The following is a 25,672-nucleotide window of genomic DNA, read 5'->3' on the forward strand; positions in this document are numbered from 1 at the left end:
GTTTTCTTATGCCTGGTAAAGCCGTGCTTATCAACATTATGTGATTGGTGACACTATTTTTGAGCCTTTTCCTGTTTCACTTCTCTTCATGACTATTGCTTTAAAAGGAAAGTTAATTAATTTTCGTTCTATTTGAAGGATTTGGTGACCATTTCCTGATAGTGCTTAAGGAAACCAGAGGCTCCCTGAATTGTTATTGAGCAGCGGTTCTGGAACTTTAGCATGCGTTAGATCACTGACCTTCAGCCTCAGGGTTGCTGATATGTTAGGTTTGGGATGGAGCTCTAGGATGTGCATTTCTCACAAGTTCCCAGGTTGACTGCTCCTGCTGGTCTGGGCACATACTCTGAGAGCCATGAATTGAAAGGAAACTTGTCCTGACCTCTTGCTCTGGGCATTCTTGAGGCCCAGTGCCCTCCTCATCAGGCAGTGCTATGCGTCCCAGCTGAGGTGAGGAACTGCCTCCCGTCTCCCAGGAGGCCTGTCACTCTGACTCCATTTTCCTGCATTTTAGCTCCACACAGCTTTTGGATCCCGACAATTTGCCTTAACATAGGGTATCTTACCTTCTTTCCACTTGGGGATTTAAGAGTTCCTGGTCTTTGTCAATTCATCTGGCTTCCAAGTCAGCTTTTTTTTTTTTTTTTTTTTTTCCCCTGACAAGCAAATCTGCCTAATTCTAAGTCCCAGCTTGGTTCCAGACAAAAGTTTCCCAACATTTCTTGGTACATGGTAAGTAGTTAGGTCCAAATTAGTTAATCATAGTAATTGTGCAGCATCAGTGAGTTTCCTGTGTGCCTCAATGCACAGATTGGGAACACAGCTCTCTCTGCTGCTGCATTCCATCCATCTTTTTTCACTTTCAACATCCAAAGGGGACCAGTGTCTACAATTTTCTGCTACACATGCCCCAGCACAACACACAACAAACAAATGCAAGTCGATAGCAATATTTATATTTATTTTTGCAATGTCTTGGATAAAAACCATTTAAACAATGTTGGGTAAGGTGTTATTCTCATAAAAACATCTTTCAAAACAGATGTATTTCTATTTTCCATAAAAGTTAAAGTCACATGCTAAGACAGAGTTAATTACTGAGATAACATGAAAGGATATCAGGAGACTTGTAGAGTGAGACCAGGTAATGAATTACATCATTATACTAAACAATTACACAGAACTAGAAAACTGACTCAGTAGTAAAATATAAAAATCTACAATTATAAATATAAATTTGGTCCATGGAGACACTAGAGCAGTATTTACAGTAAGTATCAGATTATTTCTACTTTAGGTGAATACTGCAGTTGTAAAACATTGAATATCAGAGGGAACAGAGTGTTTTATTTACAATCTACTATATTAAAAGTTATATTTCTAGCAAACCCGATGATTGCTACAAATACAGCTAAAATTTGACACTAAAAACAAACATGTTTTCTGTAGTTGGGAATTCCTAATATCTATAAATTGAAATTTTCTGTTAAAATCAATATGAAAAAAAAAAAAACCCACAATTCCATTCTTAGAAATACTGTAAAATTCAACCATTTTAGTTTAAACACAAGAAGTGAATTACAAGAAGTTTTGCAGAAAGGCACACATTGTTAATGATGTAAATTTGGCAGCAGAATCCTGTCATGAAAATTACTGTCAGGTGACGGAAAGTAAACAGATAACAGAAGAACTGCAGTTTTAGAAAGAGGAAAACAATGCTCAGGTAGGGTTCCCCTCACCTCTCTCTGGGCTAAACCAAAGACTCTAAGCTCTCAGCTATATTTCCGTCGGGCAGTGCTGCGCCATTACTGTCCAGAGAGGTGGATGGATTCTCTTCCTGCCTCGTGCCCACAAGACTGAGGACCGCTTTGTAGAGAAACTGATACTGCTCCTGGAGGACAGAGAATGTGAGGTTATAAACAAGCGGCTCACTGAAGACAGACGTTTGTGAAAAGAAGGAATGTTTTCAGTCACGCTTTGGCCCTGTTCAGGGAAGGGCATTGTGTTAAGGGGTCTGTTGCAGGCTGCAGAGATACATAATCTACATTACTATCTCTTTCAGATGAAATTTAAAGTAGCTTTTCAGGTAGCCAATATTCATTGATCTAGAAAATTGGCCAAGATGCTTTTGGCAAAGGTAAGCGCTCCATTCTTACTCATGTCTGTCATGGACCCAGAAGGTGATGTGACAGATTACTGTTTCTGATTTATCAGCTTGAGTGTAACCCTTTGGTACGAGGCACCTGTAAGCCTTACCCATAAGCCTTACTCACCTATAAGCCTTACTCATAATAAGCCTTACTCATCATAACTTACTCATTCTCCTTTCTCCAGCTGTGGTGAAATCCACTGGGTTTCTCTGTTTATGGAGAGGTCCCAGAAAGGACTGAACTGTCATCTCAGGGGCTCATGCAGAATCTTTTTCTCTTCTTTTTTATACCAGACCCTCTTTTTACCAAATATTCTTCATACTCTACCAGCCTCGTCCTATGCCCTGCTGTGAGCAAACGTGAGCGTGCGCCCTGCTATGGTCTCAGAGTAGAGACACAGAAGAATAAGGAGTTCTCTTACGGGTGCCAATTCGGGTGGTTATGGGGGCCTGGGGGTGGGGACAAAGGCAGTTGCAGAGAATGTGAGGCAGTAGTGGAAAATCATAGTGGAAAATCTATGGGCCCACGTGTGAATCAGTGCATTATTCAATGCATTCATGAGCCAGCTGGAAGTTCAGTCTCTGGAAAACAATTCCACATAGGAGCAGCTTGATATAACTCAACTGGCCTAAATGACTTTTAATAAGTGCTCCTCTGAAGTGCAGTGTGTGCAAGGGTTACCGTGCTTCCTGGCCAACTGGTCTGGACTGAATGAAGCCTTAGAGGTGGGCCCTTATATGTCCACAGACCAGGGAGCCGGAGCTGTGTCTGTGACTACTGTATCCACCTACGGGTCTCCCGCTGGGGCATTTGCATGAGGTTCCCTATGGTCTTTCCAACCCTTCTTTCTACAATATTAAAAACTTCCAAATTATTTTCAGAGTTGAGACTTGTCTTTCTTGATTGTACAAGTTTATCTTTTTTAAAAGTACCCAGTTGGCTAATAGGACATTAAAAAACGAAAAAAAAAAAAAAAAGATTCAGTAAAAAAAAAAATTTTTTTTTTAAAAAAAGTACCCAGGAATTAGCCACATGTTAAGTACCAAAATTGAATTCGGCTTCAGAAAAAAAGTAAACAGTTACAATGTTTAAGTCTTCGAGATCTGTCTTCTGACTGTGCTCAGGCTTTCCAGAACTTGAACCCCGCCTCAAGGTAACTATTTTGGGGAGTAAGTTGGATTAGTCGGTGGTTCTACTGAGGGTATTTTTCAGAATTATGGTGAGTCTTGCAAAAAGAGACATGTCAAATTAAAAAAAAATTATCCATCCATTTTCTGGAAGATAAACTTTAAATGTTTATTATTACTCCAGTTCCATAGACTGTGGACTGATTAACTTGTAATTCAGCTCAGATACTACCTGGTAATATTTATGAGTCAATATGTGAGTTTTTTGGAAACAAGATAAAATGATTTTGGCAGCCTCTAGAAAGTAAGCAGCACTCTAACAGTGAAAGTTTGGTTCACTGTTCTTTTACTTACAATGTCAGCAAAGACTCCTGGCCTCATCAAATTGATCATCTTGGCTACCTGGTAAACATCCATGGAATTTTCTTTTTCTAGTTGGTGCATAAGGGTTGTCAGAGCACAGAAAGTTCCTGCCGTCACTCCTCCATGCCTTGAAGCAAAGGGAAGGGACAAAGACTCCATTCAGATGCATCAAACATTCACATTTGGAACTCACAAAGCCTTGACCACTTCATAGTGGGAACACAGAAATTTTTAATGAAAAGTCTCTTTATCTTGTAGAGAACTAAGGTTTAATTTGAAACATTAGCAAGTGTTCATGATATTAGTAACGGGATCCTTTATAGAAGTTTAACATTTGCTTATACATTTATTTTCTTTAATATTTTCTTTATTTATTTGACAGAGATCACAAGTAGGCAGAGAGGCAGGCAGAGAGGAGGAAGCAGGCTCCCTGCTGAGCAGAGAGTCCGATGTGGGGCTTGATCCCAGGACCCTGAGACCATGACCTGAGCTGAAGGCAGAGACTTTAACCCACTGAGCCACCCAGGCACCCCTACATTTATTTTTATACTCTGGAAGGGGCTGGCAATAAATCACAATGATCTGACAAGTTATAACTAATATCTAATATATCTATAACATGAAATCCTAGCATAGGCTTTTATTTTATTTGTTCATAACAGGAGCCTGGAAAGATCTATTGGACAGATTCCTGTTCCTGGTAAATAAAATCTGTATCAATTTTAATCCTATCTGGTACGTCAATAACTTAGAAATGTTTCTCTGGTTAGCACCTGTGAAAATCCAAGTGCCAAAACACTGACTCGTCACACAAAGGGTTCTCAGCCAGCGTAAAAGGGAAGAGCGCATTCCTGTGATCAGGTACCCATCTTCTGCCTTCCACAGGAGCTCCAACAGAAGTGAAAAAACAAAACAAAACAACGGACTCTATATTAACCTTGTTTTTAAAAAGCTGATCATCTCCCCTGACTGAGTCACCACAATTGGCCTAGAGCATTATGTTAGTACCAAGAAAACAATTATCTGACCACTTGGACAGTGCTCAGGCGTGAAAGAGTTGGCAGAGAGGAACTTACTCATCATGGACAATCACAGGCCCATCCCTGCTGGCAGCTTCCTCTTTGATAATACCTATAAGTTCAAAAGTTTTACTAATGGGGCTATCTGGATTTGGCCATTTGGGGCACTGGAAATGCCTCACTTCAAGTACATAATCATCCTGTAAGAAGAGAGAAAGATCAATATTTTTAGAAGAGTCTTATTGGTGAAACAGTTTATGACGAGTGGAATAACTGGGGAAATCAGGAATGACAGGAAGGTAATAAAACCGAATCACACGCACGGGGGAACAGCAGCGGTTACGGCCCATCCTCCGTCTTGGAGGGAAGAAACTGCTGTGATGCCTCATTTCCCATGTGTAGATGTAATCTCTTTTTCATTCTAAAAATAAGTCTTATTGGTGAGTTCATGATGGTAATCGAACTCTGAAACCATGTACCAAAGATGTCTCTGCGCCACTACTTGATACAAAAAAGACATCTTCAGTGTTCACATTTGTTTTAAAAATAGCATAGATCCCTACAAATACCAGCATCAGTGGAGGGGACAGTGGGATTCTATGACAGGGCGGGGAGATGCTGGCAAGGCGGACGGACATCCAGTCTGCCGGTTCGCGCATCAGGGCCTAGCCCAGGCTGCGTGGCTTTAGAGCCCTCCGACCTCCGACCCCCAGATTCCTAAAGTGGACTCAGTCAGATGCTGCATGGGAAATAAGTGACAGAACCTAAATTCTATACAGTTTGCCACTTTCAGAACTCCAGTATAGTAAAGTGCAACACTGAAATCATCTAAGACATGATTTAACCTTTCTCTGACTGGGGATACTCTGCATCTCACATGCCTTACTCCCTATTGTTAGTATGTGTTAGCAATTTACTGTAGCTGTATAATAAATTATGTACTGTACTAGAATTCTAAGAAGAATTCTTGACAAGGAATTCAGATTGCTGCCTTGCAGATAACCAAGAATTAGCAAAACGATCCTAGTTCGTTATACCACATGTTGTCAGAGCTGTCTCTTGGTAGAAAGCAGTAAGCTCACTTTGGTAGATAATATTTTTCCCATTTTACTTAGAAGAATTCAAGATAAAAATTTCCCTTAAAATGTGAGAATGAGGATTAATGAAATTATTATTATTTTTTTTTTTTACTGAGTTTATTCTCAATTTAAGTTCTGTCAGAACTACTCTGGAGTCAAAGAGAAATCATTGATTTCCCGTGTGTGAATGGTGCAGTTCAGTGGCGATGAATGTTAAATGATTCTATAGGATTTTCAAAATGAAAGTGAAAAGTAAGGTAAAAGTGATTATTTGGGTAATCAGTTTTGTAAGAAATTAGGTTCCTTTTTATTTCTAGGGAAGACCCTTAAACCAGCATATATTTAACATACTTGAAAGCTTAAGATGAAAATTTGTCAATTATGTCCATACCTGTGTAGCTTCTAGGATAAAATCTTGAATTATAAGTTTTTCTTCATTAGACAGACATTTGTGTTCTTCAGCCATAAGAGTGACCTTAAAACTCTCACAGTTTATAGGCTCATCTTTATTTGGCCAATAAACAAACTCATCTTCTGCCTAGAGGATTAAATAACAAAGAAGTAGGATTTTCATCAAATGTTTAATAGGTCAGACTGCGAAATGAAATTAACTGGTTGACACAGAAAATTCAACTCGAATTTTTCTTTGGATCTCAAAACATACCCTTCAAATACTGAGGCTTACACAAGTTTGATGCGGAGAATAAAATATCGCACTTAAGAAACCAAACTGTTGTTTTGTTGTTTTGAGCTTAGCCCATCAGTAACAATGGTAAGTTGTTACTTCTGTAAACGATAACTGAGTAGAGAAGATTCAAGTGATTTTAAGAGCTCGGCAGCTTCCTGTGTCATCTGGAATGGTCAGTCTAACTTTAGAGCGAAGAAATAAATCTCCCAGTTAAGTATATGTGCAAAGCCTGAACAAAGTAGGCCTTTTTTTTTTTTTTTTTTTTGTACTTCTATAGATCTCCTTAAACTGAGGGACTCTCCAAATATCCCGAGTTTTATTTTTTTTTTTTAAATGTAAACAGAAGCATATGGACTGACGGCATGTTGCAATTCTATTTTTTCTTCAGCAGTATCACAGAATACTTAAATGTAAGTTCATTTCAACTTACTGTTTTTAAAAACTGTCATTCAACAATGTCAGACCTGGGAGGTGACATAACCAAATGAGGCCCAATAATAGACAAGGTGCAACTCCAGTGACATTAGTTAATTAGCCGAAAAAAATTACTTAATTTGTTGGTATGCTTGGCCTTCTGGGTGTTGTGACTTGCTACTTCCTATAAGGCAAGTACCAAAAGTCACTGGGGGCGAGGGGCTTACCATGTTTTGACCATCAGGAAGCATAACTACCAGCTGGGCATTATGGTCCCATATCATCCTCCAGAAATCCTTGATGGTATGGAGAAGAGGATGCTGGGTGATGATGAATTCATTGCTCTGATAGTAACCCTACGAAACCAAAAAGAAGATAGAGTCTGGCATATGACTTTAAATGTTCCAAATATGTGTTTAAGCTAATGGACCTTAACTCAAGGGAGTCTTTTTATTTCTAGATTGTGTCGGTAAATAACAACGTGATCATTATAGCTGATGTCTACAAGGCACTCTATATGCCTCTATACACCAGGCACAGGACTAGCGTTTTCTTCTTCCTGAGTCCCCTACGTCTCACAGAAGTACTATGTGACAAAAACTGAGGCTTAAGAAGTTACATGTTGTGCCCAAGTCTACCTAGCTACCACGTCTAGGAGCAGACTTACCAAGATGGCACATGGACCACGTCTCCTACACTAGACAGAATGGAAATCCGGAGGGGGGTTTATATTTCTCAGTTTCCACAAGTCCCAAGGCAAGATGCCAGATCATACACCTACTGACAACAGAACCCCCTTGGGTTCCTGCCTTCCTCCATCGGAGAGGAATCAGGAGGCACTCTGCAGATTTTGCTGCAGAAACGTGGAACCTGGGGCTATTGGATTGGTCATGATTTCCATGCTGCTGCTCACTAAAACCATGGCTCATTGACCTCTTCTGCTCTGGGTCTCTGAGTTCCTGTCCCTACTTCCCATGGTCTCATTGGATGTGGCATGTATTCAGATGCCACGCCCACACATCTCCCTGTTTTCTGCATGGATAGTCCTAAATAGTCTGTATTTTTAATTTTTTAAATTTATTTTTATTTTTTACTTTTTTGTGACATATAATGTATTATTTGCTCCAGGGTACAGGTCTATGCATTGTCAGGCTTACACACTTCACAGCACTCACCAGAGCACATATCCTCCCCAGTGTCCATAACCCAGCCACCCCATCCCTCCCCGCCCACCGCCCCAGCAACCCTCAGTTTGTTTCATGAGATTAACAGTCTCTTATGGTTTGACTCCCTCCAGATCCCATCTTGTTTCATATTTTCCCTCCCAACCCCCCATGACCCCCTGGTGTGCCTCCCAAATTCCTCGCATCAGAGAGATTCATAAGATAACTGTCTTTCTCTAATTGAATAGTGCTATATGTTTTCTTTGCTGGATAAACGGAACAGTGATTTTGGCATGGGAATTACAACCTTTTCCTCTGAGGCCAAGCTCTATGACTGAAAGACTGGAAATGGAAACGATGGGCACAAAACAGCCCACTAAACCCACCCACCCCTTCCTCATAGAAAATCTACACACAGAAGGAAAGGATTGTGTCTTTAGAAATCCTGGTCTCCAAATGAGCCCAGTCTGCTGGGTCAATACTTCTGCACCCCTGGGTTATGGTGGGAGACAGGCTTTTCTGAAGCTGCCCTGTCCTGGGTCTGTTCAGGGTAAATGAAATGGAGCCTCTTAGATGGCTAAGTGGACGCATTCTATCTTCTCATCAGTCCTTGATAGGGAGTTTGGTTCCTGCACTTACTGATTTGAATTGCTTGAGGGTTCTCCAGTCCCAGCACACATAAAAACATCAAGGAATGCTGTTGTTCTATCTGCTCGTACAGGTGGTGGTCTGCGGCCATTAGATTTGACTTCCGCCCACCAGTGGTGCTAACCTATATATATCTGCAGCCACTGCTTCAGGAAGCCCATGCTGGTTTGGGTTCTGGTAGCACAAGCTGGTAGGTAGCTTTCCAGTGATTCCTCTGACTTACCATGATATAGGAGGCATTGATGTAGTCTGTGCCTTCCCCACTCAGAGATGAAATGCCAACCCTTGATCTTTCCACTGGAACACAGAACATGCATCATGAACCACCATGCTCACGGCTCCATACCCCTTCCCCCACCCCCCACATTGCAAAGCACAGCTGCATGTCTCAAGTTGAGTGTCTTTGATCTGTAAGGTAGTTTTTCTATGTGTTTTACATTTTTTAGATGGACTTCAGGATTTAAGAGTCCTTTTAAACAGATACATTATCAGGCAAAATTAGAAAAATACTGAGCGAATCAATTCACTTCAAGATGTAAAAATACTGTCATATTGCCTCAAAGCTTCTATTATAAAAAAGACTTATTCCCCCCCCCTGATTCAGTATAACCCACCAGGGATGATGGAAGAAGTTCTGTTCTTTTCCCTGTTGCATTGCTTCAGGGCTGTAGAATAGTCACTCTGTTGTATATTTGATTGACTCAGGAGCTGAGAAAGGAAGTCAAGGAAAAATATAGATTATTTAAGTCACCCAAACACACACACATGTGACCCAACCAAGAAACCAAGCTAAGATACTGAATATGCCTATATCTGGTTTTGCAAGAATTCCTTGAACTTACTCCCTAGCACATCGATGTTCTCTACATGAGGGGAGCCAGAAGCAGCACAGAACGTCCTCTAGTTTGATGTCCAGCCCTAGCAGGATCTTCCCCATGGCTTCCTCTATAGGTGGGTACTCTGCCTTCCACTTACATCTCACACTGCACTTGGGGGTAAATTGCATGAGATGTGTGTAGATGTATGTGTGTGTGTGTGTGTGTATACATATATGTATATATATATATGTGTGTGTGTGTGTGTGTATAGTTGGATTTCATTCGTTCTTTTCGTACTCCATGTCACAAATAATCTATTTGATGTTTATTCCCCCAACTAGCAAATGTCAGGATTATTTCCAATATTTTGCTTTTCTAAACTTTGTAGCAATGAGCATCTCTTGTATGCTTCTTAACACCCACACATGGCATTAGGAGTCATCAGCATTTAATTTTTTACAGTCTGATAGATGATAAGTGGTAGACCATGGTTTTGATTTGCATTTTCTTCACTACTGTGAAATTGTGAATTGTAGCATTCATTAGCCATTTAGGTTTCTTCTTTGATGATTGCCTTTTTGTATTTCTACTTCACTATCGTTTATTAATTTGTAGAGGGTTTTGATGTCTTGAATGTAAGTCTATAATCTGTTTAAAAAGTTGTTAAGGTCTTTGTTCTCTTTAATCACAGAGACACTCAGAGCCAAATAATTTTTTAAGATTTCTGCAAATTATGTTTTTATTTAAGCAGTCTTTTTCTACCCTGATGTCTTAAAAATACATATTGATCGTGTTCTTAAAATAGTTATAAAACATTGCTATTACCTTTAGGTACTAATCCATCTTGAATAATTTTAGTGTTTGAGGTGTGGTAAGAACTTAATTTTACTTATTTCCACATGGAAACAGTCCCAATTTCCCTTACTGGTTAATCTGTCTTTCCCTCATTGATTTATGGTGTCCTATCTACCCAATAACCCTTTCCACATATGCATGGTTCCTCTGGCTGATTTGTCTTTCAATGTTAGTGGATCATATCATATCATACCTGCATAACACATTTCTATTTTATTTTTTATTTTTAGTATTGCTTTGGATGTATTTGCTCTTTACTTTTCTAAATGTTAATTTTAAGATCACTTCATGATTTCCCATGAAAAATCTGGAGGAAATGTGACTGGTACGGTACTGATTTTTATACTTAATTTAGGAGAACCAACATCTTCATAATATTTCCATTCAGGAAAATTGTATCTACATTTGTTGGGTCTAATTCTATGCTCTTCATTTCAGTTTTATAGTTTTTTCATCTACACATTCATTGCATCTTTTGTTAAATTTATTTTTGAGACCACAGAATTTTTGTTTCTCTTTGCTGTGGTTGTTGAATTGGCTCTTTTTGCTCTAACATTTTATCTAACAACTGATAGCTAATGAGTTACAATGCTATTGTTTTTCATATATACTTGTTGACCTGTAATGAGTTGAGTTCTAATAAGAAATATCTTCACTTTTGTTTCTCTTGATGTTCTATATAGACAAGTGTATCATCTGCAAATTCTTTTCTACTTCTATACATTGTTTTTGTTTAACCTGATTTCCAGTAGAATGTTGACTAATAATGTCAGCAGCTGGCATTTCTTGTTTTTTTTAACCTATGAAAATTTCCAACTTTAAATTTTGTGTGTGACATATATATTTTAGCCACTGTAAGATGAAGAAAGCTTCCTTCTATTTCTAACCTACTAAGAGTTTTTGTTATGAATAGCACTTAATTTTATTTACTGTGTATTCTACATCTTTTGAGAGGGCTATACAATTCTCGTAACTAAATTTGTTCATATTTTCTAATGTTAAATCTTCACTTCATTCTTGAAACAAACTCTGTGAACACTAATTGGTCATAATATTCAAAAAGAAAAACACACTGCTGGATTTGAGTTGCTGATTTTTTAAAGAGATTTTATTTATTTATCGAGAGAGAGAGTGTGAGAGAAAGAGCATGGGCAGGGGAGGGGGAGGGAGAGGGGAGAAGCAGGCTCCGCACTGAGGAGGGAACCGGATCCCAGGACCCCGGGATCATGACCTGAGCCAAAGGCAAATGCCTAACCCACTGAACCACCCAAACACCCCAATATTTTTAAATAGAATTTTAGTATTTAAGTTCATAAATGAAACTAGCCAATACATTTCCTTATTTATACTATCTTTGTACAGTTTTGGTACCAAAGTTATTCCAGTAAAATAGATGGGTTTGTTTTCTACCTAGATATTTTACCCTAGAGTTTGGAATTTTCTGCCCCTTAAAAGTCTGGTAATTATTTCAGTTCAGATTTTATTTTGGAGGTGAGATTTTTGGCCAATGATACAATTTATTTAATGGTTATTGGTCTAGTTGGAGTTCTCATTTCTTTGTAAGTATATCTTGCTCACTTTTCTTAAAAAAAAATTTATTTCATGTAGGTTTTCAAATGTATTGTCACAAATATGTTCATACTATGCTTTTTAAGTTAGAAAAAACACTTCTAAAATATTTATAATTACATCTCTGTTTTTTTATCTTAATATTTATTTCTGTGTACTCTCTCCTTCATTTATCATGAATCTGGCCACAGGTTTCTTTGTTTTACAGTCTTGACAGAACTTACATCTGGTTTTGTTTCATCTCTGTTTCTATTTAATTACTTTAACTTTCTATTTAATTTAATTTAATCTATATTAATTTAATTTAATAAAGCTTTAATTTTCTTAAAATTTTTCTGTCTCTCTCTTAGGGTGTACCATGTTTCTCTTCTCATTTTTACATGATGTGCCTATTTCATTTGCTTTTATTTTATTTATTCTCAAATGAATTGTTTAAGGCTATAATTTCTTTCTAGATACAACTTCAGTTGTATTGTACAAGTTGTGCCATGTAATGCTTCTGTTGACCTTAAATTCTAAAGATTTTATAATTGGCTCTGTAATAGGTCAATTATTTAAAAGAACATTTTCATTGTCCAAATATCTGAATTCTTTTATGGGCAGGTTTTCATGATCAATTTCTAATTTGACTGGATTAGGTGCTGAGAATAGGGTTAGCTCTGTACAGATTGCTTGACATTAACTCTTCCGCCTCCAGTAGCTATTTAACATCTTCATTTTAGAATATGTGTACAAACACCCAGGTACACCCCATGCCCATGCACACACACATACCCCCCCCACCCCTTCTATGTCACACAGGGAATAGAAGCCGCAGAATTAATATTACCTCAGAATTAATAATTACCTCAGTCTCCAGCTTTGGAGCCCGTACACTTCCTGCTATCCACACCCATTTAGGTGTCCCTGCATTTTTCCCCAATCCCTCATCTTGAATCCCGCCCCTTTTCAGGATCTCCTTTCCCTCTAGTAATCTCTCCTCCCCCATGTACCCACGGCCAGGGATCTCTTTCCATTAATTTTTTTTTTTTAAAGTAATCTCTGTTTTATTTTTTTAAAGCCAACTCATTATGTTATATACAACTAATCAATCACTGAACTCTACATCTGAGACTAATCATATACTACATGTTAATTAACTGAAATTAAATTTAAGAAAATTTTAAAAATTAAAAAATAAAATGAGGTATAAATGACATATGATATTACATTAATTTCAGTTGTCTACCATAATGATTTGGTATCTGTCTACATTGAAAAATAATTACAATAAGTCTAATAAATATCCTTTACCATGCATAGCTACAAAATCTTTTAAGATCTACACACTTAACAACTTTCAAATATGCAATACAGTATTATTAGCTATAGTCACTATGCTGTACCTTAGATCCCTGTGCCTTATTTGCTTTATAACTGGAAGTCTGTACATCTTGACCCTCTTCACAACTGGCCCATCCCCTACCCTCTGCCTCCAGCAACCATCAGTCCTTTCTCTGCATCTATGAACTTTTTTTTTTTATTCCACATATTAGTGGTATCAGATGGTGTTTGTCTTTCTCTGACTTATTTCCCTGAGTTATTTCTGACTTACCTCACTTGCCATAATGCCCTCGGGGTCTATCCATCTTGTGGCAAATGGCAAGATTTCATTATATTTTTATGTCTGAGTAATACACTACATTTTCTTTATCTATTCATCCATCAGTGGGCACTTAGGTTATTCCCATATCTTAGCGACCGTAAATAATGCTGCAGTGACCATAAGAGTGCAGGTATCCTTTTGAGTTAGTGTTTTTGTTTTCTGCAGATAAATACCCAGAAATAAACAGACATGTAACTTACTTCAAGGAACTGTATCTGTGGAGAAACCTGAATGACCAATATCTTATGCTCGCGCGCGTGCGCACACACACAACACACACACACTCTGTATCTCCGCAGTTAGGCGTGAAGAGGAAAGAGTCAAATGTCCCTCTCTTAATTAAGCTTCTGGCCTCAGAGTTGATCTTTCCATTTTGATCCTGGGTTATCTAACATAAGCCATATCAATTCTTTTACGCGGTTGCGTAGGGGTAAGTCATGCTAAAAGAATTATGTTGAAAATGAAAAAAAAATTTACATTTTTTAATTTAGAAGAAAGCTATCCTAACAACCTAATGTTTATGTTTTATACTCCTTTATTATCTATTTCTGGAAGCCAAACTTCATACTTTCTCTTTCTTCAGTGTTCCGTTGTCACTCAGATAAGCTTTGCTGAATAAAAACATTTATATCTTCCTGTCGGGAGGTTCAAAGCACAGCATTCACCTCTCATCTTTCTTTACTTCTCCAAAGGCACAAGAGGTGCTGACTGATAGACACAAAATCAAAAGGAATTCTTAGTGACTAATATCTTTTATGTTGTAGGGTGGAGAGAAGATGAAAACCACCACCCTGAGATCTCAAGCTTTGTTCACTCTCCTGGGTTTTTCCAGGGTCCTTCGATTTTTTCCCTAGATATACCTTCTTCAGAAACTGGCCCTGTTTCTCTGGGAATCCTGGGAAGGAAGAGGTTAGGATATCCATTCTGTGGGCAAACCACAACTAGGCAAATCTCCCTAGCATAGCTACAGGGTCCCGTAAGATCTACTTTCTGAATTCTTTGCTGACAGATTTCTGGAAGCCAGAGAACTAGGATTGTAGAAGGTATGGTATCGAACAAAACATACTCCCTTCTCTAGCTCACTACCTTGTAACAAGGTAGGTGGGAGAAATTGGGGTTGAAGAGCTATTGTTCTGGGGTGGCCTCTTCTCTAGTCTAGAGCCTTCAAGTGAGACAGAATTTTCCCCACGAGTGGCATGAACAGCCTGAGCCGGATCACTCGTTGTGAAGTGGTCTGGGTTTTTCAAAGGGAAAAGAGCACTTCTGCAGTCTGTATTAGGAGGTCTGCCTGTCCCTTCTGTTATGCTCTGTGTCCTCCTCTCTTGGACCAAGTTTGCTGTTGCAAACATTAATCTAGAGTTCTTGAGAACTTTTCTTCTTGCTAGTCAAAATTAAGATTCTCCTTGAAATTCACCACGTGGCTTTGTTGCCCACTGTAAAGAACACCACAAAGGCACTGCACCAACTGTGCTCTGAACCCACCCACATGGCCTTGTCAACTCAAATAAGAAGATGCAGGAACACTTAATTGAATGGTAGCATCCAAGAGGCTTCCAAGAGAACTCACCTTGAATTGTTTCTCCAGCTTCGTTTTGCCTGTTGGTCCAGGAATGAGGAGCGTGTTGACATAGGCATGAATGTGGCTGTCTGGCACTTCAGTCTCTTTGCTAAGTATGGCCTCAACCAGAGCATCGTGAATGAAGACATACTGTTCCTGGCAAAACAATGACAAAGGGGAACATTATTTCAGGTTTTCTTTAAACATACTGAAGTACAAAACTTGATATTTTTCACTGATGGACAAAAAGAGTCCTACATAATGGCAGGGATGGACCCACAGAAGATTGCTTACTGGACCTGGCAGGTAATCAGATGTAGGAGAGGAAGCAGTCAAGAGACAACACAACTCTTCTCACCCCTCATTTCTTTCCTTCGTGTGTATTGGCATTGGTGGGAAAGAGAGAAAACAATGCACTCTGCCCAGCCTTCAAACCTGCCACCTGCTTCCATGTTTTGCATGAGGACTTTCCTGATTCTGTGTTTCTCATGGGTCTTCTTCTTCTGTCCATTCCAAGTCTCCTTTTAGCCAGTCCTATATAACGTACTGCACTTTTACGTACAGTTTTTAATAGTTGTCGCTTATTTCCTGTATGGGACTCTTCCCTGGTCTAATCTGACTACAGTGTCATCTCTTCCATGGAATGAAGTTTATTTGGTTTGATTATCACCCACATGGCCATTTGTCTCTGATTGCTCTCAAGCTGCCATACATACTTTCCAACTTAAATTCATTTTTATTTAGAAACAGGAGGAAAAAATACAGATATACAGACTTTTGTCCTGCATCATATACACTATATGGGCTTAAAAAGGGATATAATTTAAGCATAACTCATACTTCTAAAATATGAAAGTGAATGTACTTACTCACTATATTCAGGAAAAATCTGAGATTTTGCTACCAGGGAGGGGCGCTACCTGATCCACTGACTCATTTTTTTTTTTTTTTTTTTTAATCTTCTCTGTCATCAGTGTCATTTCAGAGTTATTCCCCATTTGGTCACTAAATAGACAAAATGTAGCTGGTCCATCTAGGACATATACTGCAATTACCTCATGTCATGGGTTGAATTGTGTCCCCCCAAAAGACATGTTGAAGCCCTAACCACCCCCAACCAGGACCTCAGAATGTGACCGTGTTTGTAAACAAGTTTGCCGCAGATGCAACTAGTCAAGATGAGGTAGTGACTGTCGCTCTTCTAAGAAAAAGGAATTTGGACACACAGACAGAGAAGACAGCCCTGGGAAGATGGAGGCAGAGACGGAAAGAAGGCAGGCTGCTACCGCCCAGAACAGGCAGGGCTACCAGAAACTCAGACCGGGGAGAATCATCCTCTCAAGGTTCCAGACACAGCATGGCTCTGCCAGCACCTTGCTTTTGGACTTTTATCCCCTAGAACTGTAAGGCAGGACGTTTCCGTTGTTGTCAGCACCCCCACCTGGCAGTACTTTAATACAGAAGCCCTATGAGAGGACTCAACCCAGTAAAACAAAGTCTGGTCCATCCAGGCTTAGCATCTTGTGATACCTCCAGCCCTTCGATAAATAGTGTCCTTCTTGTTGGGGGAGGGGAAGAACAACAACAACAAGAATAAGGATCCTTTTTCTCATACCTCGGTCTGCACCAAATAGTTTCTTTGCGAACGAATGTGCTTTAGGAAGCCAAACACGTTGACGGTTCCTTCCTGCTGAATCTGCTGCAACATACTGTCTAGCACGATGTACGTGCCCGTTCTTCCTACCCCGGCGCTGGAGAGGACGCAAAGCAAGAACCGCTTCAACGTCAAGCATTAGGTACATTTGAAGACAGGTCACTCCTGGCTATCTTGGAAATTAAAATGATTTTCTTCCCCAAGCGACTGAGCCACATAATACATAATTTAGCAATCCCAAACCAAACGGTTTCGTTGTTAAGCACAATGCCTCAAGTAACGAATTGTTTGCTTTCTAATGTGGGGCTACAGGTCAAACTGTAAAACAGCCTATTTCTGTGGGAGATTTTTAATTCATTCATTCACTCCTTCGAGAGTCTAAGGTTTTCAGTAATTGCATTTATTAATCATCATATAGGATAGAGAATGCAAACATTCCGTATCAGAGCCCAGCAACTAGACACTTCATCTGAGGAAAATGAAAGCATCAGCTTCACCCAACTCTGAAAAGAAGAGGTCCTGGGTCTGTGTTGCCGGGCAGACATGTTTGTGTAAAGGTTTTCACATTAATTGGAAAAAGAATTTGATAAGGCTTTCAGCTGAAAATATCGTTTCAGGGAGATCGTGAGGAATAAAGCATAACTTCAGTCATTTCTAAAGGGCCATTATCTATGGACTTCTTCAAAGCCTCTACCGGAGGGACGGAATTCAGAGACAGGGAGTCTTTTCAAATCCCCGACAAGTAGGAAGTGCTAGAGTGGAAAATTAGCACCTGCTCCTCACAATACCCTGGTCCTCCTCCATTTGCTAAGAAACAATCCCTGACCTTCAGAGCTCTTCTTCTTGCATTTTCCTCCTTCTCTCAGCTTATCATGAGGCTAACAGATGAAAAAACTCAGGATAGGTCTCTCAAACTTTGAGGATAACTCCTGAGATAGATAATTAGAATGTGTCAGATAAGCTGTTTATCAAAGGAAAACACTTACTTCTGTAAAAACACACGTCGCTTTGATAAAAATAGTGTACATAGAAATCAGCTTGATTTGTGTGGTCAGAAAGCTTGGCACACAATCAGGAAATGTTAACTGTTATTTTCTTTTAAAGATTTTATTTATTTATTTGACAGAGAGAGAAACGGTGAGAGAGAAAAGCAGGGGGAGAGGGAGAGGGAGAAGCAGGCTTCCCACTGAGCAGGGAGCCTGATGCGGGGCTTGATCCCAGAACCCTGGGATCATGACCTGAGCTGAAGGCAGACGCTTAATGACTGAGGCACCAAGGTGCCCTGTTATTTTTATTTTAACTGAAAAATATTTGATTAAAACCTCTGACACATTTTTTTTCTCTTTGTCTGAAATATCCTTCTATCTCTTCATCAAATTAGCCTTGGAAATAAAGTAATTGAGTACAGATGAGTTGATAACACCTTAATATATTGGAGAGAACTCAAAAAATGAGAAAAGAATTTTGATCCCAAACTGTTTAAAAACAACTTAAAAGTATTTTGCCAAATTCTTCACCCTCTGTGCCTTTTGGTTTCTCTCATATAAACCTGACATAACAACTCTACAAGAGAATGTCCCAAGCACTTTTATCCTATGACATTATGTCGTAATAAACGTTTCTTTAATGACAAAACATTGTTCCTCCTGCCTCACACATTTAATACGTTAAAATCCAATTCAACAGTTCAACAGAATAATAAACATCATAAAAAAGTATCTGGTGCCTTGAAATGTTCAGCAATCAAACTCTGAGTCTGGTATATCATGTCCTAACGGTCAAAGCTTTTGAAAATGGGCATGCACTCTCACCGCCCTCACTCCACAAAATCATCCTGATTTTGGTAAAACTTTTGTTCCTCGATTCCCTCTTTGTTAGCAGAAGCCACTGTGTGGGTTTTGAAACGTGGCTCTGAGACTCACCTGCAGTGGACCACGACGGGCCCCACCGCGTGGCGCTTGGCGTGGGACGCCTTTCGCACGAAGGTCAGCACGGGCAGCGAGTCCTCCGGCACCCCCATGTCGGGCCACTGAGTGTAGTGGTACTGTGTAACCACACGCCCGCTGGGTCGTCCCTTCTGGGATCCCTGCAAGGGTTCAGAGAGCTGGTCACAGGAGCCCACGCGGAGGTGCGCACCCGCAAACACACACATGCACGCGCACCGGTCCTTGAACAGCAGCCGGAGTTCGGTGGCACAGAGGGAGGTACAAAAATACGCGGTCGCTCGTGATGGTTACTTGCACGTGTGAATTGGACTAGCCTATGGTGATTAGTAGTTTGGCCAAATACCAGTCATGCCAGAGGTTCCCATCAGGATTTCTCTCTTCTTTTTTTTTAAGATTTTATTTTATTTATTTTTAAGATTTTATTTATTTATTTGACAGACAGAGATCACAAGCAGGCAGAGAGGCAGGCGGGGGGGTGGGGCAGGTTCCCTGCTGAGCAGAGAGCCCGATTCGGGGCTCCAACCCAGGACCCTGGGATCATGACCTGAGCCAAAGGCAGAGGCTTTAACCCACTGAGCCACCCAGGTGCCCCTAAAGATTTTATTTTTAAAAAGTCATCTCTACACCCCATGTGGGTGTTCACAACCCTGAAATCAAAACTCGCAGGCTCTACTGACTGAGCCAGCCACAGGCTCCTCCTTGTCAAGGTACTTTTTAGGTGTGATTAACATTAAATTAATAGGTTTTGAGCACAGCAGGTCACACTCAGTGATGTGGGTAGGCTTTCTCCAACTGACTGAAGGCCTTTAGAATAAAGACTGAGGTTTCCTGAAGAAGGAATTTTTTTTTTTTGTGATTAAAACATAAAAATGTTGCCTGAATTTCTGGCGTGAAGTCAATTCCTTTAAAATCTCTCTCTCTCAGGGTGCGGGGAGGCTCAATTGAGTGTCTGACTCTTGGTCATGATCTCCGAGTCATTTAGCCCAGTGCTGGGCTCCAAGCTCAGCACACAGTCTGCTGGGGATTTTCTCCCTCTTTCCCTCCTCCCACTCACACACACACACTCTCTCTCTAAAATAAAATAAATAAAACCTTAAAAAAATCTCTCTCTCGGGGCGCCTGGGTGGCTCAATGGGTTAAGTCTCTGCCTTCGGCTCAGGTCATAATCTCAGGGTCCTGGGATCGAGCCCCACATCGGGCTCTCTGCTCAGCAGGGAGTCTGCTTCCTCCTTTCTCTGCCTACTTGTGCTCTCTCTCTCTGTGTCAAATAAATAAATAAAATCTTTAAAAAAAGAAAAAAACCTCTCTCTCAATGTCCATCACATACCAAACACACACACACACACAACAACACGTTTCTCTGCAGAACTCTGATTTATGTCATTGTTTTTCTTTCCTTCCTTGTTTCCATCTGTGGTAGTTTTAGTTGGAGGTGCAGTTCTCACGAGGAGCAGGAACCTTCATTTTTGCCTCACACTGACAGCAACCACCGGCACCATGACCAGTGTGGCTCTAAAGCCCTGGTGGGCCCTTAGGACCTCGCAGACGCCTCTGAGGATGAGATGTGGCTGTGATAAGAACTCTTAATGCCTTTAATTCTCTACCTTTTCTGCCTGTTTGCTTGTACTACCGGCTCACTTAAAAAAACACCAGATGTATTACTCAACTGATGATGTCCTTCATTTGTGGACTCACCTTTTTTATCTTTGTGTTTCTTAAAGTAAAACTCCTCACAGTATAATAGGCAAGCATTTGAACACTCTTCTGAGTGACCAGAAAGTTCCCATACTCTTCGCTACCATCAGCAGGCCAGTACTGGTCACATTTTCTCTGTAAACGAGAAAGTAAAGATGCTATTTCCCTATTTCAGATGCTTGATGTAAGAGCTGTCCCTGAAATCAGCAGAAGTCTAACAGCGGGACAGGAATGGACTCCCTCGCTCTTCCAAACAGTTTCTTTTCTCTCTATGTGAAAAGAGTTTTAGGGATTTTTAGGGAGACTGGGGAGAGAATTACAGAGCTGAAAGACTTGAAAGGATCTGGTCCAAACTTCCCCTTTCAGATGAGGAAAGGGAGGCCAGATGTACTGAGTCACTATGAAGCAGAACTAGAATCCAGCTGCAGGGAATTAAAATCTATTTCACTCTGCACTGCTTTGCAACCAGCCCCATTTTCTCACTGTATGAAGAATGCATTTAAGTAGCAGACAGCTAGGGGGCGCCTGGGTGGCTCAATCAGTTAACTGTTGGACTCTGGATTTCCACTCAGGTCGTGATCACATGGTCCTAGGATCAGGCCCTGCATCTGGTTCCATGGTCAGTGGGGAGTCTGCTTAAGGATTCTCTCTCTCTCTCTCCCCCTCTCCCCTACACCCTGCCCCCCCACTCCCTCTTTTACTAAAAATAAATAAATACTAAAAAAAATAAATAGCAGATAGCTTGATTTATATGAAACTTGCCATCCTACAACGTTAAGTTTCCTTTCAGCTGTCGTACTTACTAGAAAGGAATCCTGATTAGCTTTCTTAACTTCTGCTGCTTCCTGATGTTGACTCTATTAAAAGCAACTTAAAGCACTTCTGAGTACTATTTGGGGGATGAGATAATAGATTACCTACATACCCTTCCTTTCTCCACGAGGTTGGTTATCATGACGATAACTTCCACGTTGTGCTCCCATATCATTCTCCAGAAATCTTCGGCTGTGGATTTCAGTGGGCCTTGGGCAGCAATGTAAGCTTTTGGTCTGTTGTAACCCTAAAGAAACAAATGACAATCACTTTTTTACTAAATTACTGATTCTCTACCATTTTTGCTGTTCAATATATATGTTTTTAAGGACAGTACATTTTCTTCTATAAAGAGAAACCATAAAAAAGAATCCTGCAATGGTGGAGAAACTTGGTAGTACTAGCAAAGACAGCAACTCTTTAACTACGACCTTTTGGAAAAAAAAAATTGTCTTTGCTTTGATACAGACACTCTTCTCTACACCTTTAGTCTAAGTACATTTAATCTAAGTCTATCTACTACGCGGGTCTTTAATTGTGATGCTTTGAAAGGCATCTGCGGCTCAGCAGTCTACAGAGTTGGGAAATCCCGTCTCCCTGCTGGTTCTGAGCCGGGCTGATCACTGCCAGCTACCCTCCACCAAGCTCTCACTGGCACCCCAGATGCTTTACAGACATTTACCCAAATCCTTGCAAAATGGAAGCATCACCCTTGATCTGGAGACGGGGAGAAGCTCAGGGGAGTTAGCGGCTTTCCGAGCTTTCCTGGCCACTCAGGGACAGGGTGGAATGCAAAACTGGTTCTAACCCCCAAAGCCCATGTTGGATGTGATGCACACACTTCACCCTCCAGAAACAAGGGGGGGCTGCCTCTACCAAATCTGCTGTATGTTTTTATGTGGTGCTCACTTCGAATTAACTGTTCCACACAGACTGAACTCGAAGGCAGCTAGACTGCGAGGTCAGGTCAGGAAAATAACTGAGCTCCTCTGACATGCAATTGATCACAGTGAAAAACCAGTCAACTTAGTCAGTGGTCTGTGGTCCCCGGAGAGCTCTAATAAGTCCCACATAACTTGGTATCCTGAGAAGTGCCAGAGATGATAAGGTCGATAGCTGGTTTAGTGATCACATGTTTGCCTTTTAGCCAGGATTGCCTTGGGAATCTCTCCATCAGGATTTGCTGATCATGTGCTATCGAGACAATATTTGGCTGGGAACTGTGGGACATTCAAAATAAGTGGCTGTCCTATCCCTCACATTTAAGGAGTTTTAAACCTATCCAAACATATATAAACATTCTACCTTGAACATTCATTTCCAACCTGAATGACCTCTCACCCACAAGAGGAAGCAGGGCAAGGTTCAATCGGAAATCCATTACCCATGGAATGTCCTATTGCTGATTTGCATCTTCTATTATCTATCATACAACCCATGCATTAAGCACCATGTAAGTAGAACTCAGTGGTATAGTAAACTCATAGTTCAACACAATTTCATAAATGTTTCAATTGAAGCATGCTTACGTCAACATAATTGGCATTGATGTAATCAGTCAGTTTGCCATCTTTCTCAGCAAGTTGTGCAAGCTTAACCCTACTATGATCATCTGTAATAAGAAAAAGAAAATATTTCACTATACCATAGACTAGTTTTCAGCATGAAGGTCATATATGTTTACATAACAATACCTCAAATACAATTAAAATAAGTGCAAATATAATTTACTTTTTATAGGCTTTATGGCAATACGGAGATGACAAAGACCAATCCTTCAGCAAGTTGTCTAATCCAGATCATGAGCATGGACTTCTGTCCAGAAAAAAACGCTTGGGCATCAAGGGAGGTGAAAAGCATGAGGGGGGACTTGAAGACAGAGATTGTGTGGCTTTGGGATGATAATAAACATATTCATAAAGGTTGGAAGGTGACATTGGCGTCTTAGATGCATTTCTAAGGATGGATCTTGGGGCTGTGAACAGCAGAGAGCCACTGAGAGGGAGAGAAGAGTGTCGGAGGGTGTCTCAGAAAGCTAAGGAAGGATGGCAGCCTATACACTCCCGAACTGGAGGCTGGTGGAGGAAGAGAGAGTCGAGAGGGAAGTAGAAGGGACTTGGGAAGTTTCTGTAAAGGGTTCTAGCCAACAGCTTGTTCAAGAGGACAACCTCAAAGAGCTGCTGCGCACAGTGAGGCAGGAGAATGGCTGTCCAGCGAAAGGACGGTAACTCAGGCGAACTGTGGAAATGAAAATGAGCTGAAATGGGGACTTTGAGATTAACTTCAGTTCTACAGAGAAATTATATGCATTTGGAGGAATGACATGATAAGAAAGGGAAGTGCTTCTGGAAGGAAAATTGGTAGTTTCATGGGGCAGAATTTATTTATTCTTTTCAAGAATGAAGACATGAATTAAAAAAAAAAAAAAAAGTGACTACAGTCCAAACTGGGACAGTAGAGAGACATCCTGGGTTATTACTGCTTCTAGGACAACAGCAGCTCGGAGAGCAGGGAACGGCTGTAGCAACCGAGATATGGCAATGGAAAGATAGGTTTGATGCCAGGCTGACCTATTTTTTGGTGTATTTTGGTTCTAGAATTTTTAGAGAAGTATTACTGGGTAAATTTTCTTCATTTCTACAATAGGACTGTGATTATCTATGTGCCAGGTCATTTCAAGGATTAAATGAAATCATGTATTTACAGAGTCAGGTCCATAGAAGGTGTGCAACAAATGTTAGTGTCCATCCCCTTCTGAATTCCGTGGTAGGTGTTTTCTACTTAGCTTGCAGAGGGAAGAGTTAAACAACCTCACCCTGTCCAAGCAGCCGGTGAATTTTTATGTGCAGCCAGGAAAGCTGCTTCCATTGAGGAAGACAAACATGAAGCAGAATGTCCTACCAAACCCTTCTAATAAAAATTTGTGTCATCCCTGTGGAAAGGAAGCAGCAACTATCCAAACTGCTTAAGAAAATGTGATAATAAAATGGGAAGTATCCAAAAAATATAAAGAACAACAACCAACACCAAAAAACACAAAGAATCCAATTAAAAAATGGGCAGAAGACATGAACAGACACTTATCCAAAGAAGACATACAGAAGGCCAACAGACACATGAAAAGATGCTCATTGTCACTGATCATCAGGGAAATGCAAATCAAAACTACAGTGAGATTTCGCCTCACGTCAGAATGGCTAAAATCAATAACACAAGAAACAACAGGTGTTGGAGAGGATGTGGAGAAAGGGGAACCCTCTGGCACTGTTGGTAGGAATGCAAGTTGGTGCAGCCATGCTGGAAAACAGTATGGAGGTTCCTCAGAAAGTTAAAAATAGAACTACCCTATGATCTAGCAATTGCAATACTAGGTATTTACCCAAAGAATACAAAAATACTGATTCAAAGGGATATATGCACCCCAATGGTTTACAGTAGCATTATCTACAATAGCCAAATTATGGAAATAGCCCAAGTGCCCATGGACTGATGAATGGATAAAGAAAAAAATGGTACGCGCGCGCGCACGCACACACACACACACACACACACACACACACACAGGAGTATTACTTAGCCAAGAAAAAGAATGAAATCTTGCTGTTTGCAACAACCCGGATGAAACTAAATTATTATGCTAAGTAAAATAAGTCAGAGAAAGACAAATACATACGGTTTCACTCATAAATGGAATATGAGGAAGAAAACAAATGAGGAAAGGGAAGAAAAGAGAGAGAGAGGGGGGCAAACTAAGAAATAGACTCTTAACTATAGGAAACACACTGATGGTACCGCAGGGAAGGTGGAGGGGAGATAGCTTAAATGGGTGGTGGGGATTAAGGAGGGCACTTGTGATGAGCACTGGGTGTTGTGTGCGAGTGCTGAATCACTGTATTATACGCCTGAAACCAATATCACACAGTGTGTTAACTAACTGGAATTTAAATAAAAACTTAAAAAAAAAAAGGAGTGCAATTTCACTTTCACTGGCTTCCAGGATGGAACCAGAACTTAAATAAACAAGCTGGTAACACTGTGTTCATAGGCTTCAGGGAGGCCCACCGTAAGGAAGGAGAGGAGTATGAGTTTTGGGGGAGGGGCTGTAGATGGATTTCTAGAGATGGAGGGGACCATATAGGAAAATAAGAGCGAACATAAGTAAACATGAGATGCTGTAAGATGGAAAAATACGGTAAATTTCATAGGGAAAAAAACAGATAAATTTGTATTAAGCGAAAAAGACAGCTGCTCCTAGGGAAAAGAGAGAGAGAGAGAGAACAGCCAAGAAATAAAGGGAAAGCAGAAATAAAAAAGAACAACTCGCCGTTTATAAGACCCCAGGAAGAATGGCAAGAAAGGGAAGAAAAGGCTAGAAGGGAAAATAAATTCTAAAGAAAATCTATTGGGTTAGTAAATTCACCTAGAAGTAAACAGATCTCAAGTGAAAACAGGACTCGGGACTAGAAAG

General features: G+C 40.3%; 1 protein-coding gene across 4 annotated transcripts in view; it reads right to left on the minus strand.

The window, feature by feature from the left end:
- Window positions 1-940: 940 nt before the first annotated feature.
- PTPRZ1 (protein tyrosine phosphatase receptor type Z1) overlaps window positions 941-25,672 on the minus strand; it is a 176,974-nt gene continuing 152,242 nt past the window's right edge. For all 4 annotated transcript variants that reach the window (XM_059396505.1, XM_059396504.1, XM_059396503.1 and 1 more), the window contains 13 exons: window positions 22,734-22,816; window positions 21,317-21,451; window positions 20,392-20,526; window positions 18,673-18,836; window positions 16,712-16,847; window positions 15,106-15,252; window positions 9,266-9,359; window positions 8,875-8,948; window positions 7,068-7,196; window positions 6,130-6,276; window positions 4,717-4,859; window positions 3,632-3,767; window positions 941-1,891 (listed from right to left, as the gene is read on the minus strand). In XM_059396505.1, the coding sequence (XP_059252488.1) occupies window positions 1,751-1,891; window positions 3,632-3,767; window positions 4,717-4,859; window positions 6,130-6,276; window positions 7,068-7,196; window positions 8,875-8,948; window positions 9,266-9,359; window positions 15,106-15,252; window positions 16,712-16,847; window positions 18,673-18,836; window positions 20,392-20,526; window positions 21,317-21,451; window positions 22,734-22,816 (1,664 nt within the window). In that variant the 3' untranslated portion in view covers window positions 941-1,750. The remainder of the gene's footprint in view (window positions 1,892-3,631; window positions 3,768-4,716; window positions 4,860-6,129; window positions 6,277-7,067; window positions 7,197-8,874; window positions 8,949-9,265; window positions 9,360-15,105; window positions 15,253-16,711; window positions 16,848-18,672; window positions 18,837-20,391; window positions 20,527-21,316; window positions 21,452-22,733; window positions 22,817-25,672) is intronic.

The sequence above is a fragment of the Mustela nigripes genome, chromosome 4 (genome assembly GCF_022355385.1).
Source record: "Mustela nigripes isolate SB6536 chromosome 4, MUSNIG.SB6536, whole genome shotgun sequence".
NCBI classification, from domain to species: domain Eukaryota; kingdom Metazoa; phylum Chordata; class Mammalia; order Carnivora; family Mustelidae; genus Mustela; species Mustela nigripes.